At 44.7% G+C, this 25,193-nt stretch overlaps 2 protein-coding genes across 2 annotated transcripts; one reads left to right on the plus strand and one right to left on the minus strand.

Annotated features, from left to right (window-relative positions):
- The first annotated feature begins 12,266 nt into the window (after nt 1-12,266).
- On the plus strand, nt 12,267-15,234 carry LOC123411544 (probable transcription factor GLK1). Its single transcript, XM_045104510.1, has 6 exons — nt 12,267-13,013; nt 13,112-13,252; nt 14,020-14,376; nt 14,482-14,541; nt 14,659-14,781; nt 14,889-15,234. The coding sequence occupies exons 1-6, from the start codon at nt 12,465-12,467 to the stop codon at nt 15,036-15,038; spliced, it is 1,380 nt and encodes a 459-aa protein (XP_044960445.1). The 5' UTR covers nt 12,267-12,464; the 3' UTR covers nt 15,039-15,234.
- A 1,192-nt stretch (nt 15,235-16,426) lies between these two features.
- On the minus strand, nt 16,427-17,674 carry LOC123411545. Its single transcript, XM_045104511.1, has one exon. The coding sequence runs from the start codon at nt 17,128-17,130 to the stop codon at nt 16,702-16,704; it is 429 nt and encodes a 142-aa protein (XP_044960446.1). The 5' UTR covers nt 17,131-17,674; the 3' UTR covers nt 16,427-16,701.
- Between the last annotated feature and the right edge of the window lie 7,519 nt (nt 17,675-25,193).

A 25,193-nucleotide genomic window follows, 5' to 3' on the forward strand; every position in this document is an offset into this window, starting at 1 on the left:
CATGGTGTTGTGGCTCATCTTTGCTTCAGAATACACATCCACATCACTCTCTTTCTTCTTGGGGGCACCAATGATATTGGCCCACTCATCAATCATAGACTCATATTTGTGAGCATCGGACATCCATAACAACGACCATCTCCATAGAAATGAACAGTTGAGTAAAATTGCATGATCAACTCATCATTCCATCGGGTCATCTCTTTTCCAAGAAAGTCTTTAGAGTCCACTAGCCTGAAATTTTCTTGGACAACTCTTCCTTAAGATACCCGTTAAGGAACGTCGTTCTGCATCCATCTGCCAGATTTCATAATCAAAAAATGCAGCTATTGCTAACATGATTTGGACGGACTTAAGCATCGCTACGGGTGAGAATGTCTCATCGTAGTCAACTCCTTGAACTAGTGAAAAACCCTTTGCCACAAGTCCACCTTTATAAACGGTCATATTACCGTTTGCGTCCGTCTTCTTCTTAAAGATCCATTTCTTCTGAATAGCCTTTCGACCTTCGGGTAATACTTCCAAAGTCCATACTTTGTTTTCATACATAGATCCCATCTCGGATTTCATGGCTTCTGACCATCTGTTAGAATATGGGCCCACCATTGCTTCTCCATAATTCACCGGCTCATTGTTGTCTAACAACATGATTGACAAGACAGGATTCCCGTACCACTCAGGAGCAGTACGTGCTCTTGTCGACCTGCGAGGTCCGATAGCAACTTGATCTAGAAAAGCTCCGTTCTTAGCGACAAACACTTTGCCCTCGGATTTGAGATAGAAAGTATACCCAACTGTCTCTTTTGGGTAACCTATGAAGACGCACCTTAACGCTTTGGGTTCCATCTTTTGATGGTGCCCTATTTTGGGTAACCTATGAAGACGCACCTTAACGCTTTCGTCTCAACGGATTTTGATGGTGCCCTATTTAAAGTGAATGCAACTGTCTCCAATGCATAGCCCCAAAACAATAACGACAAATCGGTAAGAGACATCATAGAACGCACCATATCCAATAAAGTAAGATTACGACGTTCAGACACACCATTGCGTTGTAGTGTTTCAGGCGGTGTCAACTGTGAAACAATTCCATACTATCTTAAGTGAGCACCAAACTCGTAACTCAGATACTCACCTCCTCGATCAGATCGTAGGAATTTGATCTTCTTGTTACGATGATTTTCAACTTCACTCCGAAATTGCTTGAACTTTCTAACGTTTCAGACTTGTGCTTCATGAAGTAAATATAATCATACCTACTCAAATCATTAGTGAAGGTGAGAAAATAATGATATCCACCATGCGCCTCTATGCTCATCGGTCCGCACACATCAGTATGTATGATTTCCAACAAGTCACTTGCACGCTCCATTGTTCCGGAGAACGGAGTCTTAGTCATCTTGCCCATGAGACATGGTTCGCATGTGTCAAGTGATTCAAAATCAAGTGACTCCAAAAGTCCATCAGCATGGAGTTTCTACATGCGTTTTACACCAATATGACCTAAGTGGCAGTGCCACAAGAAAGTGGCGCTATCATTATTAACTCTACATCTTTTGGTCTCAATGTTATGGACATGAGTGTCATCACTATCGAGATTCAATATGAACAAACCCCTCACATTGGGTGCATGACCATAAAAGATGTTACTCATATAGATAGAACAACCATTATTCTATGACTTAAATGAGTAACCGTCTCGCAATAAACAAGATCCAGATATAATGTTCATGCTTAACGCAGGCACTAAATAACAGTTATTTAAGTTCATCACTAATCCTGATGGTAACTGAAGTGAGATTGTGTCGACGGCGATCACAGCAACCTTGGAACCATTTCCCAAGCGCATCATCACTTCATCCTTCGCCAACCTTCGTTTATTCTGTAGTTCCTGTTTTGAGTTGCAAATGTGAGCAACAGAACCGGTATGAAATACGCAGGCACTACTACGAGAGCTGATGAGATACACATCAATAACATGTATATCAAATATACATTGTTTGGCGTTGGCCGCCTTCTTACTGGCCAGATACTTGGGTAAGTTTTGCTTCCACTGACCAGTTCCCTTGCAATAATAACACTCAGTTTCCAGCTTAGGTCCAGCCTTGGGTTTCTTTGTCGGAGGGGCAATAGATTTGCCACTCTTCTTGGAGTTACCCTTCTTTCCTTTGTCTTTTTTCATGAACTGGTGGTCTTATTGACCATCAACACTTGATGCTCTTTCTGGATTTCTGACTCTGCGACTTTCAGCATCACAAACAGCTCGGCGAGTGACTTATTCATCCCTTGCATGTTGTAGTTCAACACGAAGCTCTTATAGCTAGGTGGCAGTGATTGAACAACTCTGTCAATGATAGCCTCTTGCGGGAGTTCAATCCCCAGCTCAGCTAGACGGTTAGAGTACCCAGACATTCTGAGTATGTGTTCACTGACAGACCCGTTCTCCTCCATTTTGCAAGCATAGAACTTATCGGAGGTGTCATACCTCTCGATCTAGGCATTCTTATCAAAGATAAACTTTAACTCCTGGAACATCTCATATTCTCCATGACGTTCAAAACGTCTTTGAAGTCCCAGTTCTAAGCCATACAAACTGCACATTGAACCAATGAGTAGTCATCCTTACGCGACAGCCAAGCGTTCAAAACATCTTGGGTCGCCGTAGCAGCTGGTGCATCACCTAGCGCAGCATCAAGGACATATTGCTTTTGGCCAGCCGTGAGGATAAGCCTCAGACTACGAGCCCAGTCAACAAAGTTGCTTCCATCATCTTTCAACTTAGCTTTCTCTAGGAACGTATTACAATTCAGGGTTGCTATTGCGCGAGCCATCGATCTACAACATAAAATTTTGCAAAGATTACTTAGACTATGTTCAAGACAATTGAGTTTAGCTAATCATATTACTAATAAACTCCCACTCAAATAGACATCCCTCTAGTCATTTGAGTGTGGCATGATCCAAATCCACTAACTCAAGTCCGATCATCACGTGAGTTGAGATTAGTTTCAATGGTGAAAATCTCCATGTTGATCATATCATCTATATTATTCATGCTCGACCTTTTGGTCTCTTGTATTCCGAGGCCATGTGTGTACATACTAGGCTCGTCAATTTTAACCCCAGTAATCCGCGTGTGCAACATGTGTGTACATACTAGGCTCGTCAATTTTAACCCCAGTAATCCGCGTGCGCAACTGTTTTGCACCCTTTGTATGTGAAAATTGAGTCTACCACACCTGATCATCACGTGGTGTCTCGAAACAATGAACTGTCGCAACGGTGCACAGTCGGGGAGAACACAATTTTATCTTGAAATTTTAGTGAGGAATCACCTTATAATGCTACCGTCGTCCTAAGAAAAATAAGGTGCATAAAAGGATTAACATCACATGCAAATCAAAAGTGACATGATATGGCCATAAACTTGTGCTTCTTCATCTCCATCACCAAAGCACCGGCATGATCTCCATCGTCACCGGCATCGTACCATGATCTCCATCATCATTATCTCCACCATTGTGCTGCCATCAAGGTTGTCGCGCTATCTATGTTGTTACTACTAAAGCTACTGTCTAGCGATATAGCAAGAGCATGTGCAAGTGCAAAATAAATTTAAAGACAACCCTATGGTTCATGACGGTTGTCGTATCATCGACGTGCAAGTCGATATTTAACTATTACAACATGATCATCACATACATCCAATATATCATATCATGTCATTAGCCATATCACATCACAAGCATACCCTGCAAAAAACAAGTTAGACGTCCTCTAATTTGTCGTTGCATGTTTTATGTGGCTACTATAGGTATCTAGTATGATCGCATCTTACATATGCAAATCCACAAGGTGATATGCAAATTGCTATTTAACCTTCTCCAAGGACCGCCTCGCTCAAATCCGATTCAACTAAAGTTGAAGAAACACACACCCGCCAGTCATGTTTATGCAACAAGTTGCATGTCAGTCGATGAAACCGGTCTCTCATATGTGTACGAGTAAAGTTGGTCCGCGCCGCTTCAATCCAACAATGTCGCTGAATCAAGAAAAGACTAAGGAGGGAAGCAAATTGAACATCAACGCCCACAAACTATTTTGTGTTCTACTCGAGATATCATCTACACATGAACCTATCTCTGATACCACTGTTGGGGAACATTGCATGGGAAACAAAAAAATTCCTACGCACACGAAAGATCTATCATGGTGATGATCATCTACGAGAGGGGAGATCGGAACCACATACCCTTGTAGATCGGTTAGTGGGAAGCATTAAGAAACGCAGTTGATGTAGTGGAACGTATTCACAATCCGAATCATAGCCGTCCCGATCCAGCGCCGAACAGACGGCACCTGTGTGTTCACCACACGTACAGCTCGACGACGATCTCTGCCTTCTTGATCCAGCAAGAGGGTGCAGAGAGGTAGATGAGTGCTCTGGTAGTGCGACGATGTGACGGCAATGGTGGTGGAGCTAGTCCAGCAGGGCTTCGCCTAAGCACCGTTGAAACTAGACTAGAGGAGAAACGGATCTAGAGAGAGGGAAGCACGTGGTTTATTGTTGTGTCCAAAACCCTCAAAAACCTCTAGTATATATAGGAGGAGAGGAGAGGATGCATCCTTAGCCAATACTCCAAGGAGAAGGGGTCGGCCGAACCAAGGAAGAGTCCACCTTCCCTTGTGGGAAGGTGGTCTACTTTGGGAGGTGTCACGCCCAAGATGCGACCCTATCCTCAATTTGGCACGAGGGCCTCGACAGGGATAGAAGCGCATCTCGTCGTGTCGCAAGAATGGATATCGTTACAAGTACATGTACTGAAAAGAAGAGATATATATATAGAATTGGCTTACACTCGCCACAAGCTACATCAAAGTCACAGTAGTACAATACATAATCATCATGAAGAAGAGCAGGGTCCGACTACGGACGAAAACAAACGAGAAAAGAAGAACGACGTCCATCCTTGCTATCCCAGGCTGCCGGCCTGGAACCCATCCTAGATCGATGAAGAAGAAGAAGAAGAAGAAGCAACTCCAAATGAACAACCAACGCGCTCGCATCAAGTAACCTTTACATGTACGTGCAACTGGTGTTGTAATAATCTGTGAGCCATAGGGGACTCGGCAATCTCATTTCCAAAGGTATCAAGACTAGCAAAGCTTAAAGGTGAGGTAAGGTTAAGTGGTGAGGTTGCAGCAGCGGCTAAGCATATATTTGGTGGCTAAACTTACGAGTACAAGAAATAAGAGGGGGAATATCTACGCATAGCGGACGTGACTATTGATGATCAAATGAATGATTGTGATTACCTACCTACGTCAGACATAACCCCACCGTGTCCTCGATCAGAGAAGGAACTCACGAAAGAGACAGTCACAGTTACGCACACAGTTGGCATATTTCAATTAAATTAACTTCAAGTTATCTAGAACCAGTGTTAAACAAAGTATCCACGTTGCCACATAACCGCGGGCACGGCTTTCCGAAAAGATTTAACCCTGCAGGGGTGCTCCAACTAGTCCATCACAAATTACCACAAGCCGCATAGAAATCCTCGATCACGACACTCGCGATCTCGTCGGATTCCTTAGTGGAGAACCTCAACTCTGAGATTACCCAAAGCATCACCGAAATCCCGATGCACAAGATATCTCGTCAAAGGTAAAACTAATCCAGCAAGGCCACCTCGCGTGTTGACGATCCCGATAGGAGCCGCGTATCTCATTCTCAGGACACGACGGATAAGCTACGCGTACGGAGGCCTGATAGAAATTACCCAAGTTTCCCTGGGTTGGCCCCGCATAGTGCTCTGTTTTGGACCAGCGCCATCAGCACTGGCCCCTGTATTATGTAGAATTACTCCTCGGGTAGAACTAACTCCCTATGCATTTCAGTATTATCAGAATTATTATGTTGGTCCAAATAGTACCAATGTTGGGCCTTTACAGGCCAGCTTTAATCTAAAACGAATTATCAAGGGGGTCCCCATAACAACCCCGATCGTGTTAGGAGCGCTCAATTATGGAACATAACACCGGTAGCCAAAACTAAGGGGGCAAAGGTGGAACAAAACACCAGGCTAGAAAGGTCGAGCCTTCCACCTTTTACCAAGTATATAGGTGCATTAAATTAAATAGCATTTAATATGGTGATATAACAAGGAACCCATGTTATCACATGGAAGCAACTGCACCTGCAACTAGCAACGCTAACATATGGTTTAAGCAAGCGGTAACATAGCCAATCGGTGGTTTGCTAGGTTGTGAACAGGTTGAAGGTTTTCATGGCATTGATGAGAGGCTGATATTTAACATGTGGTAGGCAACGAGACATAATGATAGAAACGGTAAAACTAGCATGGCAATGATAGTAATGGTATCTGGGGAAATGGTCATCTTTCCTGAGATCCCGCTTGGAAGAAGAATGCCTCCGTGAAGCAGACGAACCGATGTAGTCGAACGGGTCCTCACAATCCGACACGCTTGCGGAACTCTATTGAGACGAAGCAAACCGGAAACACAAATCAACACACGATATTCACCACACGATGCACAACACAAATGATGCATGAGCAGTTGTATACATGCAAGTCACGGCATGACGATTCACACAAACAAACACTACACCTTAAGTGAAGTTCAATATGCAACGAGTTGCATATTGACGAAACTCCATGTTTATTTATTTAGTTCTATCCTGATTAGGTACACGGCAATATTAAATGTGGTTAAACATGGCAAGAGGTGAAGCGTAATTAAACTACCTTTCTAGACATTTTAAATAAGGTCGGAAATGAAATATAGCATCTCCGAGACGACCTCACATGTTAATTTACAATTCTGTCCAGATCTGAACTAACACATTTAATTAGTTGTTAAACAGCAAAACAAATAGGTTCACGTGATTCTACGCGTCGTTACAAGCAATTTACACAAAGAGAACATCTCCAACGGAGCTACGGATCAAAAGATACAAGCACCGCAAGATATGATGGCATGAATGCAATATGTGTGCATCGACGGTCACGAGCACTTCAAAACATACAACCAGCAAGAGAAAATGAAACTACACGAGATTCTAAGCAAGTTTCATGTAGGACACAATCAAATCGGCGCTACGGTTCAACAACTACGAGCAAAACAAGAAATCACTACAATCTGCCAAAATCAACCACATAGCATTTTCTACACCCCACAACTACGGGCTACACAAAACCAAACTACTCAACCAAGGCATGACACGAAAGAGGTCAAGAAGCACTACTACAAACAACTAACAACAACTAGCATGGCAGCAAGGAACACTAGGAAAAGAAGTCACAAAATGGCATCTCACACACTATTTCAGACTTAGTGAAAATAACACTTCATGAAACTGCAGTTTTCGATCTGAAGCCATATTGACAGCAGCAAAACCATAAGCTACGGGACTCCAAATGGCATGAAAATTCATAGCATGCTAGAGAATCACAAAGTCTACAACTATCTCCATTGCACCAACCTCAAAAGAGCTACAGATCACAAGATAAAAGCAAAACAAAACAACAACAAAATATAACAGATTTCAGACTTAGAAATATTTCAGCACCTCCAAATCAGCACTATTTCTAGCAAGTTGAGAGCAAGCAAATCACACCTAAACATGCATTTTTATTGCAACCAAAATTACCAGGGGCTAGTCTAAACACCCAAGAACAACTCCCTAGTTGACAACTTAATCAAACGAAGAACGGAATAAATCCTACGAAATAGACAAGAGGGCAACATGGCAAAATATCGCGCGAACTAACTTACTCAAAAGCTAAAACTAATTGCGTGGATTTTTCTACCCCGAAAACATATGAAATATGTGGGGTTGCAACACAAAAATATCGCCGCACGTAAATGCGAGATAATTACCTATACACGGAAAATAAACTAGCGGCAAATCCCTACACGCAAAAATACCAACGGCTACTCTAAAATACATGGCAAGAGGGTTCCTAAATCATGGACATTTCTACTACCGCATTCGAGCAACCCGGTCTTGGGCGAAAAAATAAATGCGGGCGTCTATCCTATTGGAACAGCATGTTAATCTATGCATTTGGCACGGCAAACCACGTCAAACAAATATGCAAGTTCTATAATCGGATTCTATGTGCAAAACTACACCAAATACATATGCTACACGCCTCGTTCCGACACACGGAATAAAAAGTTACGGACGTTTATATATACGTCTAATTTCCTGAATAATAATATATTTTCAGAAAAATCCTAAGCTAAATGGGCCTATCAGATTCGGCGCAAGATAATACCTAGCGCCTAGTGCGCGATTTGGGCGAGAGAGGGGCCTCACCTTAGCAGGCCTCGGCAAATAAAAATAACCACACGCCGAAAACGGAATAAAGGGGGAATCTTCTGGGGCGTGGGTCTCGGGCTATCACAGGAGGACTCCTCCTTCCCTTCCTTTTAAAGGTCTTTTACCTTTTATATATTCTCCAAGCCACATCAGCCTTTGAGAGAGGCTTTGACCAGCCCACCAGGGGCTGGTCCACCTCTTCTCACAGCCAACAAGGCTCCTAGTTCGTCACACCCCTCCCGGTGGTCCCCCGGCACCCTCCCGGCACTCCCGGAACACTACCGATGAGCCTGAAACTTTTTCGGTGACCAAAAAAGGACTTCCTATATATCAATATTTACCTTTGGACCATTCCGAAGCTCCTGTGACGTCCAAGATCTCATCCGGACTCCGAACAACCTTAGATCACCAACACCTATAACTCAACTATATTGAAACGTCATCGAACCTTAAGTGTGCAGACCCTGCGGGTTCAAGAACTATGTAGGCATGACCGAGACATTCTCCAGTCAGTATCCAATAGCAGGACCTGGATGTCCATATTGGATCCTACATATTCTGCGAAGATCTTATCGGTTGAACCTCTATGTCAAGGATTCACACAATCCCGTATATCATTCCCTTTGTCCTTCGGTATGTTACTTGCCCGAGATTCGATCGTCGGTATCGACATACCTATTTCAATCTCGTTACCGGCAAGTCTGTTTACTTGTTCCGTAATACAAGATCCCGTGGCTAACTCTTTAGTCACATTGCTTGCAAGGCTTGTTTGTGATGTTGTATTACCGAGTGGGCCCCGAGATACCTCTCCGTCACACGGAGTGACAAATCCCAGTCTTGATCCATAATAACTCAACGGACACCTTTGGAGATACTTGTAGAGCACCTTTATAGTCACCCAAGAATGTTGTGACATTTTATGCACACAAGGCATTCCTCCGGTGTCAGTGAGTTACATGATCTCATGGTCATAGGAATGTATACTTTTATGTTTCCATTCAATACAATTATAGCATGGATAATAAACGGTTATCTTGAAACGGGAAATATAATAATAACTATTTTATTATTGCCTCTAGGGCATATTTCCAACAACCAAAAGATCTTCTTCTCTGTCGAGGAAGAAATTGATTAAACTATAAAATGTTTCAAAAGGTTTTAATCGAAGGATTGGGTATGTGTAGGCTTTGAGATGAGCATCACCTGGAAACTTTTCTTTAGTATTACCTCGATCCCCTTTAACAGTACGGTGTTCCTATGACTCAAGAAAGTGGAAAATTAAACAGTAAAAGTAATTCTTCACGCTTCACTGTCCTCATATCAATTTGTTTGGGGATACACCAATTTCCTCACTTTCAAAGTCTTCGAGGAATCACAATTTCCTCGCTTTCAAGGTCTTCGAGGAATTACCATAGTCTTCAGCCGAAGACATTAATTTTTAGGGCTCCATATTCTTCGAATAACTCAAACTCCTTAGCGACTTATAGGGCCTGTGTACAATCATAAACACATTAGTCTCTTAAACTATAAGTTTTCAATACACCAAAGTCACTAAGGGACGCTAGATACTCTTACAACAGAACCTAAGCCAAACCTTAGCATATCGGTGCCACCAAGTTTGTTTTTGGTCTAACCGAAAAAGAGTGACCAACTCCGTGGTTAGCCATTTTCTAAAATCAGAAATTCTGAGTTTTGAAAATCGGTCTCCTCGAAATGAGGGACTCTCGAGGCCAAACTGAAATTGGACGGACCGAGATGTATATATCGGTCTCACCGAAAAGGCCAAAGTTGCCACATTTTGCACTAGTCGGTGCAACCGATTTTTTACTTCGGTTCCATCAAGTTGGGAAATAAAGTTGTAACAGTTTGATTTTTGGAGATGTCTATATATACCCCTCCACCACTTCTCACTCGTAGAGAAAGCACTCAGAACATACAAACACTTGCCTCATCCATTTTTCTGAGAGAGAGCCACCTACTCATGTGTTAAGATCAAGATATTCCACTTCAACCATATGCATCTTGATTTCTAATCTCCCCAAGTTGCTTTTCACCCAAACAATCTCTTCTACCCAAGCCAAATCCGTGAGAGAGTGATTGATTGTTGAGGAGACTATATTTTGAAGCACAAGAGCAAGGAGTTCATCATACTTACCACATCTATTACCTTTTGGAGGGTGGTGCCTCCTAGATTGGTTAGGTGTCGCTTGTTAGTCTCCTACTTCGTGGTGTGAAGTTGAACCAAGAAGTTTGTAAGGGCAAAGAGATCGCCTACTTCGTGAAGATCTACCCCGAGTAAGGCTAGTCTTCCGTGGACGTAGGCCATGATGGAATAGACAAGGTTGCTTCTTCGTGGACCCCTTGTGGGTGGAACCCTCCGTGGATTCTCGTAACCATTACCCTCCATGGGTTCAAGTCTCCATTAACGTGGATGTACGATAGCACAACCTATCGGAACCACGGGAAAAATCTTCATGTCTCCAATTCCGTTTGATCTTCCCATCCCTGCCCTCTACTTACATATGCTTGTCTTTATTTTCCGCTTCTATACTCTTAGACTTGCATGTGTAGGGTGTGCTTGACTTGGTACAATTGCTAAAACTTGCCAACAACTAAAATTGGGAAAATGTTAAGTTTTTATTTCGTCAAGTAGTCTAATCACCCCCCCCCCCCCCTCTAGACATTATTTCGATCCTACAAGTGGGCACACGAAATGTGGGATAATAGAGGTTAGATAAGGATCCGAAGAAGAAGAAAAGCAAGAGCAGCAGTAGACGAGAAGAAGTAGCAGCACATAGAAAGAAGAAACATCAACATGAGAAGAAGAAAAGGAAGATGATGGACTTCCACCTAGCTACCATCAATGAACTTTCCCCCGTTCAACCATATGTCTCTTAATACTTTGTGCTGTCATTTGTTAGTAGGTACGATGAAACTATGGTTTGTTTCCTAGATAGGATTGAAACTATATTCAAATTGTGTGTGATAAGATCACTACTAGTGAGAAGTGGTGACAACAACTTACGCCGTTTGCAACCAAACATCGTGTAATTTGTGCGCCTACTTCAACACAACCAACCAAACGGTGGGTCAATATTAGTTCCTTCATGCAGCCAGTCTGGATACGGGCAACCAAAACTATATGAAGATGTTGGTTTTTGGTTGTTTTATCTCATGCAGGTCCATGAGAGAAACGCATGCAATGCAGGCAAAATCGTTGTAGACAACTAAACATGCTCCTTCAGATTGACAAAGTCGTCAGAAACGTCTTCACAGTCGAAGAACACATTTTCTTCCATAAAACGCACGTCGTCGGAAAACTCAAAGTAAATTTAGAAGAATGCAACCATCAATATCAAATTTAGGACTTGAACTATAATGGGACGGTCTCATTTATCACAATTTAGAGGAGGAAGTAGACGAACCTCCACCAACTAATACAATATTCAAACCTAGAAAAGGAACTAATACAATATTCAGTTAGAATGATAATAAGGATGTTGGATAAAATATTTCAAACGCGCACAAGGCTGGATGACCGGTGATTTGAACGGGTGGGTCCACTTCCAAACACACACGGCCCCCACTGGTCCTGTCCCTCTCTCCCATCCATGGGCAGCGACAGCGCGCGCGGCAGTCTCCGGCCGATATACACGCAGCCACTGTCAGTGTTTGTTCGCTTCCCCGGCGCCCTCGCCCTCTCCGAGTTTTGGGTACCGGCGAAGGAATAATCGGGGAAATAGGGCTCGCTCAAAAAAGGCTCACCCACACACCGGCCGCAATAATTCGCGGAAGCGACCAAGCTGCACTTGCGCTCGCGGACAAGCCCACCCATCAAACGAATCCGGCAAATCTTCGCGAGCTTGTGGCGTACAGCCGCCCTCCCGCCCTCCCCGTATACCGCCCGGAGAATACATACATACATGCTCGCCATTGCAACGGACACAGCACAGCACAGCCACAGCTCCGCCGCACGAAACTGCATGCCGGTTTAAGTTCGGCGCTCAAATCGGGACTGCACCCTGTGCAGCGCGCCTGAGACCTGACGTACCATTGCTGCCGCCGCATTGCGCTGAGCAGAAGAACTTGCACGTAGCTGGCTGTGGTGGCCGACATGCTTGCCGTGTCCTCCGCGAGGTGCCTGGCCGCCGACGCGGACGAGCAGCGTGCCGAGGCCGCGCCCATGGAGACGGTCGGGGGCGCAGCGGTGGTGGCCGACCTGGACATAGACTTCGACTTCACCGTCGATGACATAGACTTCGGGGACTTCTTCCTCAGGCTAGAGGACGGCGACGCGCTGCCGGACCTCGAGGTCGACCCCGCCGACATCTTCACCGATCTCGAGGCGGCGGCCGCGGGCGTACAGGAGTTGCAGGACCAGCAGGTGCCGTGCGCCTTCTTGGCGGCCGTGGAGGACGTGGGTTCGGTCAGTTCCGCCGGTGGTGTCGTCGGCGTAGAGAACACGGCGTTCGGTGAGGAAGGACGACTAGGAGACGAGAAGCGAGGGTGCAATCAAGCCGAGGTGGGCGAAAACATGAGCGGCGGCGACCGCCCCATTGTGCCGGACGCAAAATCGCCGTCGTCAACAACGTCGTCGTCCACGGAGGCTGAGAGCCGCCACAAGTCGTCGGGCAAGAGCTCCCACGGGAAGAAGAAAGCCAAGGTGCGTTCATACTTCCTATTGGTCATACATATATGGAAGCTTTATAATTCTTAGATAAGTTTGCACCTTGTGGTATTAATGGCGTGCCCTATCTGCAGGTGGACTGGACGCCGGAGTTGCACCGGAGGTTCGTGCAGGCCGTAGAGCAGCTCGGCATCGACAAGGCGGTGCCCTCTAGGATTCTGGAGATCATGGGGATCAACTCACTCACTCGGCACAACATAGCAAGCCATTTGCAGGTGCGTGCAGGCATGGAACTTGAAACTAATGTCAAACTGAACATTGATTGTTCTGTATAACCTCAGTTATACGTCGATGGCTGTACTAGCTATCAGGATTCAGGACCTAGTTTAATAAATCAACCAAAAAAAGAGCTCTGAGCTAAGGAAGATCGATAGAAGAGCAATCCAAATCTGCACATCTCTCTATTTGCAATTCACAATCAGGTACCAAATATTATGAAATACAGTACTAGCTAGAAGAAAACGATGCAGAATTGCAGAGTTGAAGCTAGCACAACGGGATGCAGATATAGAGCTAATTAGTTTGAACTATGCCTCGCACAAATGTACCGTGCATGCATGCAAATGTATGTTCAGGATTCAAGTGATAATGCATGTCGTTCATTAGCCACAAAACATGCATGTCAGGTGTAATGCATGCAACCATGACAAAAATAAAAACTGTCAAAGTAGAGCAACCTTTGTTATACTAGTACATTTCAAGAACATTTTATAGGTAGACGCCATCCGTTCAATCATCTACGTACTCATATAGATGTAGGTTCACGGATTGAACGGCAAGTTTGTCAACCTTGTATAATTGGACATGCTGAGTTCTGTTTGAGTACCGACCCACTGTTGGGACCTCACCACAAGTATAAACTTGTCCTACCCAGAAAATAGTAAACAGTAATTGAGGGTATCTGAAAATAGGTTGCTATTGGCATCGACTCATCCCACTGCTGTGCCGATCGATTAAATGATTTCCCCATATCTCGTTGCAGAAGTACCGGTCTCACCGTAAGCACATGATGGCGCGGGAGGCGGAGGCGGCGAGCTGGACGCAACGACGGCAGATGTACGCCGCCGGCGGACCGGCCGCGGCCGTGAAGAGGCAGGACTCGAACATGTGGACCGTGCCAACCATAGGCTTCGCGCCGCCGCACCCTCCTGCACCTCCTCCTCCGGCAGCCATGCAGCACTACGCCCGGCCGTTGCACGTCTGGGGTCACCCCACAATGGACTCGCCCCGGATGCCGATGTGGCCGAGGCACCCGATGCCCCGCGCCCCGATGCCGGCGTGGGCTCCCCCGCCGCCGCCGCCGTCCGACCCGGCTTTCTGGCACCACCCTTACATGAGGGTACGTGCAAGTGCAAACGTAGCGCCACTGATGGCAGTCTTGTGTGGTTGTGGGCTCGTGTGTCGCTTGTTTCTTACGTTTTGTTTTTGGTTTGCTTTTGTGCAGGGGCCAGCAGCGTATATGCCGACCCATGGGACTCCTTGCATGGCAATGCCGATGGCACCGGTGAGCAGTTTACTTTGCCATATTTACCTGCTCGCAGAAGCTTGTGCATGAGCTGTGGTATTTTCTTTGCTATTGTTCTACCAAAAACTGACGAGATGAATAATTTTGCTGCTCCAGAAATTTCCTGCTCCACCTGTGCCGGTTGCCATGCCGTGCCCAGTCTATGCGCCCCCCTCTCCGTCGCCAGCGCTGGCGAGCAAGAGCCAACAAGATTCGCAGCTCCAGCTACAATCACAACCAGTACGTGTATACACGACAATATTCCACTTATCCTACTGCCTGCACTACTGTGGCTGAGCCAGTTTTTAATTAGTTAACACTCTCTGTCTTGTTGGTGGTTTTTGCAGTCAAATGAGAGCATAGACGCGGCCATTGGTGACGTTCTATCCAAACCGTGGCTGCCGCTGCCGCTTGGGCTGAAGCCCCCTTCGTTGGGCAGCGTCATGGGCGAGCTTGAACGGCAAGGCGTGGCCAATGTGCCGCAAGCCTGCGGGTGAGTGCTGGAGGATGCATCGATTCGCGTGCACTCCATGCATGCATGACCGCTGCTACGTTCGCTGTAACAGCAGCGAACAGCAACAACAAAATCGTCGACATGTCTTTGTTCCTTGGAACGTTTTGTGGACCTGCTCTCTCTCTCTCTTGGTCAACCTGTGCATAATTTCGATCAAGAGAAACGTCGTTATTTCTTCACTTTTGAGACGCATTTTTGTTGCACCGTAAACTTTAACCCTGACGCTCGACCTCGATCGGCTACTGTACCCGAAGATTCAACTTTAGGCCATCTCCAACGTTAACCAGCAAATTGACAACAGTGTCCATTCATTGACGGGAGGACCAGTCCACCGACACGGACAAGGCAAGAGCCTGTCAGTAACGGGCAATTTGAAATCTATCTATCTATTTCTATCTATTTCTATCTTCTATCTATCTATCTATCTATCTATTCTATTATATACTAAAAACAAAATACGGGTCAAAATTAGAGAAATATGATATAAAATCCCACGTTAATCAAAAAATACAAACCATCCCTTAGGTGGACCTTCATAAATTAGGAAATCATAGCCGTTCAATTTTCGTAACATAAAAAGTTTTGTGGGCCTCTCAACATAACGTGGTATGTACATCTAACCTTTTTTAGATTCCAAAGTAGTACATCTTAGTGTGAGCGTTAGTGTGTTCAAAAAAATGTGAGTGTAAGGTCAAAATTAGAGAAATATGCTACAAAATCTCACGTTAATCAGAAAATACAAACCATCCGTTAGGTGGACCTATGTAAATTGAGAAATTGTTGCCGTTCAATTTTCGTAACATAAAAAGTTTTGTGGGCCTCTCAACATAACGTGGCATGTACATCTAACCTTTTTTAGATTCCAAAGTACTTCCTCCGTACCTAAATATAAGTCTTTTTAAAGATTTCACTGATGGAATACGTACGGATGTATATAGACATATTTAGATTATAGATTCATTCATTTTGCTCTGTATGTAGACCAGTAGTCAAATCTTTTAAAAGACTTACATTTAGAAACGGAGGGGGGAGTACATCTTAGTGTGAGCATTACTGTGTTCAAAAAAATGTGCGCGTAAGAGTAACATTTCTTTTTCTTGCCTAATGTAAGCTATATACGTGGGACTCTTGCCCTTTATTTTAGGGGTACGCGGGGCTCTTCCTAGCACGTATATCTAACTTTTTTAAAATTCCACATAGATCTCAGCTTGAGCGTGTTTGTAACATAAATAAGTTTTTTTCTTGCCTAGGCAAGCTATCCGAGGGACTTGCCAACAAGCACCTGTTCTGGAGGGATGCCTCCGAACAGACACCTTTTCTTCGCACCTTTTCCAGATGTATATATACTTGAGAATCAATAGAAATCATGACTGATCGTCCATTCACTTTTATTCAATCTCGGGCAACAACAGTAAGAGGCGTCGGGCTCGCACGTCCGCTGTGGTGTTGTGTGGCCGGGGCAGCCGAACGGCATCACGCCGTCGTCCGGAGAAGACAACGTGCATCTATGATGCGTCCGTACAAGAAATCCATCCGGAGAAAGCTAACTGGATTGTCTATTTTCTTAACAGCATTAAGAATCCAATGGCCGATTGCCTGCTTCTTTCTTGAATCAACGGGCATCTGGAATCAGAAAGATGGCTCCGTCATGGCGTACGTGGACTCCAACGCGATGGTGCAGGAAAGTACAGCGGCTCTCGTCGCCGCCACCAACACACTGCCACGGCGCCGCCGATGCTGGCCTTTGTGTCGGCTGCACGGCAGCCCGTGGTGCCGCTGCCGATGCAGGGCCTTGAACCGACCGGTGTCGTCATCACCCCTGCACGAGGACGTGACCGACAAAGCCGCGAGGCTGCTTCTCTGCCGCCTCTGACCCCTGCGGTTGTTGAGGTGGAGGGCGACGCCCTCGCCTCCGTCTCCGCTCCGGCCGGGGCCTCGACCTCCGTCTTCGGATCATGCGTACACAACTTCTCAGACGCTGCGGCCGATAACGCCACCGTGCCTCCGCGCCTGCCATCCCCGACGCCCAACACGCCTCCGCCTCGCCACTGCCTTATGCCCTTTGGCTTCGCCATGTCAAGCCCTCCGTCGAGCAGCCGCGCCGCACGCGCAGGGAGACTTAGAGCCCGGCCGCCCTCGGGCTTGTGAACGGCGCCTCCAACGGCGTCGCGCTGGGCAGCCTGCTCTCTGGAGGATCATCAGACAAGGACGAGCGCGACGGGAGCGTCTCTCGTCGCCGGTGAATGCCCCAGACGGCGGCGTGCGTGGAGGTGGTGTCGGTCGGCCGTGGGCTATCCGCCGATTCCAGTATCGTGAGGATTGGGGATTTATTCCCCTAGTCTCTCTCCTTATCTGTTCGGTGGTAGACCAGGTGACTGTCATCCATACGTGGCCCATGTGCCATGTGCATGTAGTGAAAATCTGGCTGTAGCACTCGATCATTTACTTAATTTGCTTTTATTAGCATATAGCAGATTTAACAATAGTTCTAGCAGAATGCGAGTGTGGTTTGCCTCAGCATTCTTTATATAATACTAACAATTTGGAACAACAACTATGCATCAAATCTTGATGTAAGTTCAAAATGAGAATTATAAAGTGTCGTACTCAATATGGTTTTCATCTTTGTCCAAAAATTGTTGGAAATATGCCCTAGAGGCAATAATAAATTAGTTATTATTATATTTCTTAGTTCATGATAATCGTTTATTATCCATGCTATAATTGTATTGATTGAAAACACAATACTTGTGTGGATACATAGACAAAACACTGTCCCTAGTAAGCCTCTAGTTGACTAGCTCGTTGACCAAAGATGGTCAAGGTTTTCTGGCCATAGGCAAGGGTTGTCACTTGATAACGGGATCACATCATTAGGAGAATCATGTGATGGACTAGACCCAAACTAATAGACGTAGCATGTTGATCGTGTCATTTTGTTGCTACTGTTTTCTGCGTGTCAAGTATTTGTTCCTATGACCATGAGATCATATAACTCACGGACACCAGAGGAATGCTTTGTGTGTATCAAACGTCGCAACGTAACTGGGTGACTATAAAGATGCTCCACAGGTATCTCCGAAGGTGTTCGTTGAGTTAGTATAGATCGAGACTGGGATTTGTCACTCCGTGTTACGGAGAGGTATCTCGGGGCCCACTCGGTAATACAACATCACACACAAGCCTTGCAAGCAATGTAACTTAATGTAAGTTGCGGGATCTTGTATTACGGAACGAGTAAAGAGACTTGCCGGTAAACGAGATTGAAATAGGTATGCGGATACTAACGATCGAATCTCGGGCAAGTAACATACCGAAGGACAAAGGGAATGACATACGGGATTATATGAATCCTTGGCACTGAGGTTCAAACGATAAGATCTTCGTAGAATATGTAGGATCCAATATGGGCATCCAGGTCCCGCTATTGGATATTGACCGAGGAGTCTCTCGGGTCATGTCTACATAGTTCTCGAACCCGCAGGGTCTGCACACTTAAGGTTCGACGTTGTTTTATGCGTATTTGAGTTATATGGTTGGTTACCGAATGTTGTTCGGAGTCCCGGATGAGATCACGGACGTCACGAGGGTTTCCGGAATGGTCCGGAAACGAAGATTGATATATAGGATGACCTCATTTGGTTACCGGAAGGTTTTCGTGCATTACCGGAAAAGTTTCGGGCTCATCGGTAGTGTACCGGGAGTGCCGGGAGGGGTGCCGGGGACCATCGGGGGGGGGTGTCACGCCCCAAGGGGTCTCATGGGCTATGGAAAGAGATAAACCAGCCCCTAGTGGGCTGGAATAAGTTCCCACTAAGGCCCATAAGGTTTGAGAAGGAAAAAACATAAGGTGGAAAGAGTTTCCAAGTGGGAAGGTGGAATCCTACTCCAAGTAGGATTGGAGTAGGACTCCTCCACCTCCAATTTCGGCCAAACCTTTAGGTTTTGAGGCTGCCTCCTCCCCTCCCTCCCACCTATATATACGGAGGTTTTAGGGCTGATTTGACACGACTTTTCCACGGCAGCCCGACCACATACCTCCACGGTTTTTCCTCTAGATCGCGTTTCTGCGGAGCTCGGGCGGAGCCCTGCTGAGACAAGGTCATCACCAACCTCCGGAGCGCCGTCACGCTGCCGGAGAACTCTTCTACCTCTCCGTCTCTCTTGCTGGATCAAGAAGGCCGAGATCATCGTCGAGCTGTACGTGTGCTGAACGCGGAGGTGCCGTTCGTTCGGTACTAGATCGTGGGACTGATCGCGGGATTGTTCACGGGGCGGATCGAGGGACGTGAGGACATTCCACTACATCAACCGCGTTCACTAACACTTCTGCTGTACGATCTACAAGGGTACGTAGATCACTCATCCCCTCTCGTAGATGGACGTCACCATGATAGGTCTTTGTGCGCGTAGGAAAATTTTTGTTTCCCATGCGACGTTCCCCAACAGTGGCATCATGAGCTAGGTTCATGCGTAGATGTCTTCTCGAGTAGAACACAAAAGTTTTTGTGGGCGGTGATGTGCGTTTTGCTGCCCTCCTTAGTCTTTTCTTGATTCCGCGGTATTGTTGGATTGAAGCGGCTTGGATCGACATTACTCGTACGCTTACGAGAGACTGGTTTCATCGCTACGAGTAACCCCGTTGCTCAAAGATGACTGGCAAGTGTCGGTTTCTCCAACTTTAGTTGAATCGGATTTGACCGAGGAGGTCCTTGGATGAGGTTAAATAGCAACTCATATATCTCCGTTGTGGTGTTTGCGTAAGTAAGATGCGATCCTACTAGATACCCATGGTCACCACGTAAAACATGCAACAACAAAATTAGAGGACGTCTAACTTGTTTTTGTAGGGTATGCTTGTGATGTGATATGGCCAACGATGTGATGTGATATATTGGATGTATGAGATGATCATGTTGTAATAGATAATATCGACTTGCACGTCGATGGTACGGCAACCGGCAGGAGCCATAGGGTTGTCTTTATAACTAACGTTTGTGCTTGCAGATGCGTTTACTATTTTGCTAGGACGTAGATTTAGTAGTAATAGCATGAGTAGCACGACAACCCCGATGGCGACACGTTGATGGAGATCATGATGATGGAGATCATGGTGTGACGCCGGTGACAAGAAGATCGTGCCGGTGCTTTGGTGATGGAGATCAAGAAGCACGTGATGATGGCCATATCATGTCACTTATAAATTGCATGTGATGTTAATCCTTTTATGCACCTTATTTTGCTTAGAACGACGGTAGCATTATGAGGTGATCTCTCACTAAAATTTCAAGACGAAATTGTGTTCTCCCTGACTATGCATCGTTGCTACAGTTCGTCGTTTCGAGACACCACGTGATGATCGGGTGTGATAGACTCAACGTTCACATACAACGGGTGCAAAACAGTTGCGCACGCGGAACACTCGGGTTAAGCTTGACGAGCCTAGCATGTGCAGACATGGCCTCGGAACACATGAGACCGAAAGGTCGAGCATGAAGCGTATAGTTGATATGATTAGCATAGAGATGCTTACCACTGAAACTATTCTCGACTCACGTGATGATCGGACTTGAGATAGTGGATTTGGATCATGTACCACTCAAATGACTAGAGAGATGTACTTTTTGAGTGGGAGTTCTTAAGTAATATGATTAATTGAACTAATTGTCATGAACATAGTCTAATGGTCTTTGTGAATTACGATGTAGCTTGCGCTATAGCTCTACTGTTTTATATGTTCCTAGAGAAAATTTAGTTGAAAGTTGATAGTAGCATACTTTGCAGACTGAGTCTGTAAAACCGAGGATTGTCCTCGTTGCTGCACAGAAGGCTTATGTCCTTAATGCACCACTCGGTGTGCTGCACCTCGAGCGTCGTCTGTGGATGCTGTGAACATCCGACATACACTTTTCTGATGACTACACGATAGTTCAGTACAAAAATACTTAATGGCTTAGAAGCAAGGCGCCGAAAACGTTGTAAAACGTCACGGAACATAAGTGATGTTCTAAAGAGATGAAATTGTGATTTCATGCTTGTGCCCTTGTTAAGAGGTACGAGACCTCCGACAAGATTCTTTGTCCACAAAGCACAGGAGAAAAGGCTCAATCGTTGAGCATGTGCTCAGATTGTATGAGTACGACAATCGCTTGAATCAAGTGGGAGTTAATCTTCTAGATGAGATAGTGATAGTTCTCCAAAGTCACTGCCACCAAGCTGTGAGAGCTTCGTGATGAACTATAACATATCAAGGATACATACAATGATCCTTGAGCGATTCGCGATGTTTCACACTGCGAAAGTAGAAATCAAGAAGGAGCATCAATAGTTGATGGTTAGTAAAACCACTAAGTTTCAAGAAAGGCAAGGGCTAGAAGGGATACTTCGTGAAACAGCAAAACAGTTGCTGCACTAATGAAGAGACCCAAGATTAAACCCAAACCCGATACTAAGTGCTTCTGTAATGAGGGGAACAGTCACTGAGGCGGAGCAACTCTAGATACTTGGTAGATAAGAAGGCTGGCAAAAGTCGAAGGAAGTATATTTGATATACATGATGTTGATGTGTACTTTACTAGTACTCCTAGTAGCACGAGGGTATTAGATACCGGTTCGGTTGCTAAGTGATTAGTGACACGAAATGAAAGCTACGGCATAAACGGAGACTACCTAAAGGCGAGGTGACGATACGTGTTGGAAGTGTTTCCAAGGTTGATATGATCAAACGTCGCACACTCCATCTACCATCGGGATTGGTGTTAAACCTAAATAATTGTTATTTGGTACTTGCGTTAAGCATGAACATGATTGGATCGTGTTTATTGCAATACGATTATTCATTTAAAGAGAATAATGGTTACTCTATTTGCTTGAATAACCTTCAATAGTTTACTGAATCTCGATCGTAGTGTCACACATGTTCATGATATTGGTGCCAAAAGATACGAGTTGATGATGATAGTACCACTTACTTGTGGCACTGTCGCTTGAGTCATGTTAGTATAAATTGCATGAAGAGGCTCCATGCTGATGGATCTTTGTACTCACCTGATTTCGAATCACTAGTGACATGCGAATCATACCACATGAGCAAGGCCTTGTTTTCGTTGAGATGAAATAAGATAGTAACTTGTTGGAAGTGATACATTTTGATGTATGCAGTCCAATGGGTGATGAGGCACGCACTGGATATCATTATGTTCTTACTTCACTGACGATTTGAGTAGATACAGGAGTATTTACTTAATGAATCACAAGTCTAAAATGTTGAAAAGTTCAATTCCGTTTCAGAGTGAAGTTCGTCGTAACAAGAGGATAAACTGTCTACGATATGATCATGGAAATGAATATCTGAGTTACGAGTTTTGGTACACAGTTAAGACAATGTGGAAATTGTTTCGCAGTTCATGCCACCTGGAACATCATAGTGTGATGATGTGTCTGAACGTCATAGCCACGCACTATTTGGTATGGTGCCTACTATGATGTCTCTTATCGAATTACCACTATCGTTTATGGGTTATGCATTAGAGACAACCGCACTCACTTTAAATAGGGCACCGCATATTTCCGTTGAGATGACACAGTATAGACTGAGGTTTAGAGAAATCTAAACTGTCGTTTCTTGAAAGTTTGGGGTTTCGACACTTATGTGAAAAAGTTTCAGTCTGATAAGCTCGAACCCAAAGCGGATAAATGCATCTTCATAGGATATCCAAAACAATTGGGTACATCTCCTATCTCAGATCCGAAAGCAAAGTGTTTGTTTCTAGAAATGGATCCTTTCTCGAGGAAAGGTTTCTCTCGAAAGAATTGAGTGGGAGGGTAGTAGAACTTGATGAGGTTATTGAACCATCACTTCAACCAGTGTGTAGCAGGGCGCAGGAAGTTGTTTATGTGGCACCTACACCAATTGAAGTGGAAGCTGATGATGATGATCATTGAGCTTCGAATCAAGTTACTACAAACCTCGTAGGTCGACAAGGTCACGTACTGCTGCAGAGTAGTACGGTAACCCTGTCTTGGAGGTCATGTTGTTGAGCAACAGTGAACCTACGAGTTATGGAGAAAGCGATGGTGGGCCCAGATTCCAACAAATGGCTGGAAGCCGTGAAATCCGAGAGAGGATCCATGTGTGAAAACAAAGTGTAGACTTTGGTAGAACTACTTGATGGTCATAGGACTATTGAGTAAAAATGGATCTTTAAAAGAAGACAGATGATGATGGTGATAAGTCACTATTAAGAAAAGCTCGACTTGTCGCAAAGATGTTTTCGATAAGATCAAACAGTTGACTATGATGAGACTTTCTCACTCGTAGTGATGCTAAAAGTCTGTTAGAATTATGTTAGTTGTTGATGCATTATTTATGAAATATTGCACGTAGGATGTCAAAACGTCGTTTTCTCGACGGTTTCCTTGAGCAAACATTGTATGTGATACAACCAGAAGGTTTTGTCGATCCTAAAGATACTAGCAAGTATGCAAGCTCCAGTGATCCTTCAATGGACTGGTGCAAGCATCTCGGAGTTGGAATATACACTTTGATGAGATGATCAAAGATTTTTGGTTTATACAAGGTTTATGAGAAACTTGTATTTCCAAAGAAGTGAGTGGGAGCACTATAGAATTTCTGATAGGTATATGTGGTTGACATATTGTGGATCAGAAGTAATGTAGAATTTCTGTAAAGCATACAAGGTTGTTTGAAAGAAGTTTTCAAAGGAGTACCTGGATTACGCTACTTGAACATTGAGCATCAAAGATCTATGGAGATAGATCGAAAGCGCTTAATAGAAGTTTCAACAAGATGCATGCCTTGACAAGTTTTTGAAAGAGTTCTAAATAGACCAGCAAAGAAGGGGTTCTTGGTTGCGTTGTGAGGTGTGAATTGGAGTAAGACTCAAAACCCGGCCACGGCAGAATAAAGAGAATAGACGAAGGTCGTCTTCTATGCCTTAGCCGTAGAATGTAAAGTACGCCATGCTGTGTACCGCACCTGAAGTGTGCCTTGACTCAAAGTATGTTGAGAGGTACGGAGAGTGATCCATGATTGAATCACTAGCAGCGGTCGAAATTTATCCTTAGTAACTAATGGACTAAGGAATTTTTCTCGATTATGGAGGTGGTTAAAGAGTTTGTCGTAAAGGGTTACGTCAATGCAAGCTTTGACACTAATCCGGATAACTATGAGTAGTGAAACGGATTCGTATAGTAGAGTAGATATTTGGAGCATTTCCGAATAGCACATAGTAGCAGCATCTATAAGATGACATAAAGATTTGTAAAGAACGCACGAATCTGAAAGTTTCAGAACCGTTGAATAAAACCTCTCTCACGAGCAAGACGTGATCAGGCCCCATAACTATATGGGTGTTGGATTCGTTGGAATCACATGGTGATGTGAACTAGATTATTGACTCTAGTGCAAGTGGGAGACTGTTGGAAATATGCCCTAGAGGCAATAATAAATTAGTTATTATTATATTTCTTAGTTCATGATAATCGTTTATTATCCATGCTATAATTGTATTGATTGAAAACACAATACTTGTGTGGATACATAGACAAAACACTGTCCCTAGTAAGCCTCTAGTTGACTAGCTCGTTGATCAAAGATGGTCAAGGTTTCCTGGCCATAGGCAAGTGTTGTCACTTGATAACGGGATCACATCATTAGGAGAATCATGTGATGGACTAGACCCAAACTAATAGACGTAGCATGTTGATCGTGTCATTTTGTTGCTACTGTTTTCTGCGTGTCAAGTATTTGTTCCTATGACCATGAGATCATATAACTCACGGACACCGGAGGAATGCTTTGTGTGTATCAAACGTCGCAACGTAACTGGGTGACTATAAAGATGCTCTACAGGTATCTCCGAAGGTGTTCGTTGAGTTAGTATAGATCGAGACTGGGATTTGTCACTCCGTGTTACGGAGAGGTATCTCGGGGCCCACTCGGTAATGCAACATCACACACAAGCCTTGCAAGCAATGTAACTTAATGTAAGTTGCGGGATCTTGTATTACGGAACAAGTAAAGAGACTTGCCGGTAAACGAGATTGAAATAGGTATGCGGATACTAACGATCGAATCTCGGGCAAGTAACATACCGAAGGACAAAGGGAATGACAT

This window comes from Hordeum vulgare, chromosome 7H (assembly GCF_904849725.1).
Source record: "Hordeum vulgare subsp. vulgare chromosome 7H, MorexV3_pseudomolecules_assembly, whole genome shotgun sequence".
Classification (NCBI taxonomy): Eukaryota; Viridiplantae; Streptophyta; class Magnoliopsida; order Poales; family Poaceae; genus Hordeum; species Hordeum vulgare.

Excerpts from the sequence above, each read along its gene's own strand:
- LOC123411544 (XM_045104510.1), top strand. The coding sequence starts at position 12,465 with ATGCTTGCCGTGTCCTCCGCGAGGTGCCTGGCCGCCGACGCGGACGAG. Across the intron at positions 13,253-14,019 it reads ACATAGCAAGCCATTTGCAG|AAGTACCGGTCTCACCGTAA; the intron begins GTGCGTGCAGGC and ends ATCTCGTTGCAG. Across the intron at positions 14,542-14,658 it reads TGGCAATGCCGATGGCACCG|AAATTTCCTGCTCCACCTGT; the intron begins GTGAGCAGTTTA and ends TTGCTGCTCCAG.
- LOC123411545 (XM_045104511.1), bottom strand. The coding sequence starts at position 17,130 with ATGGCGAAGCCAAAGGGCATAAGGCAGTGGCGAGGCGGAGGCGTGTTG.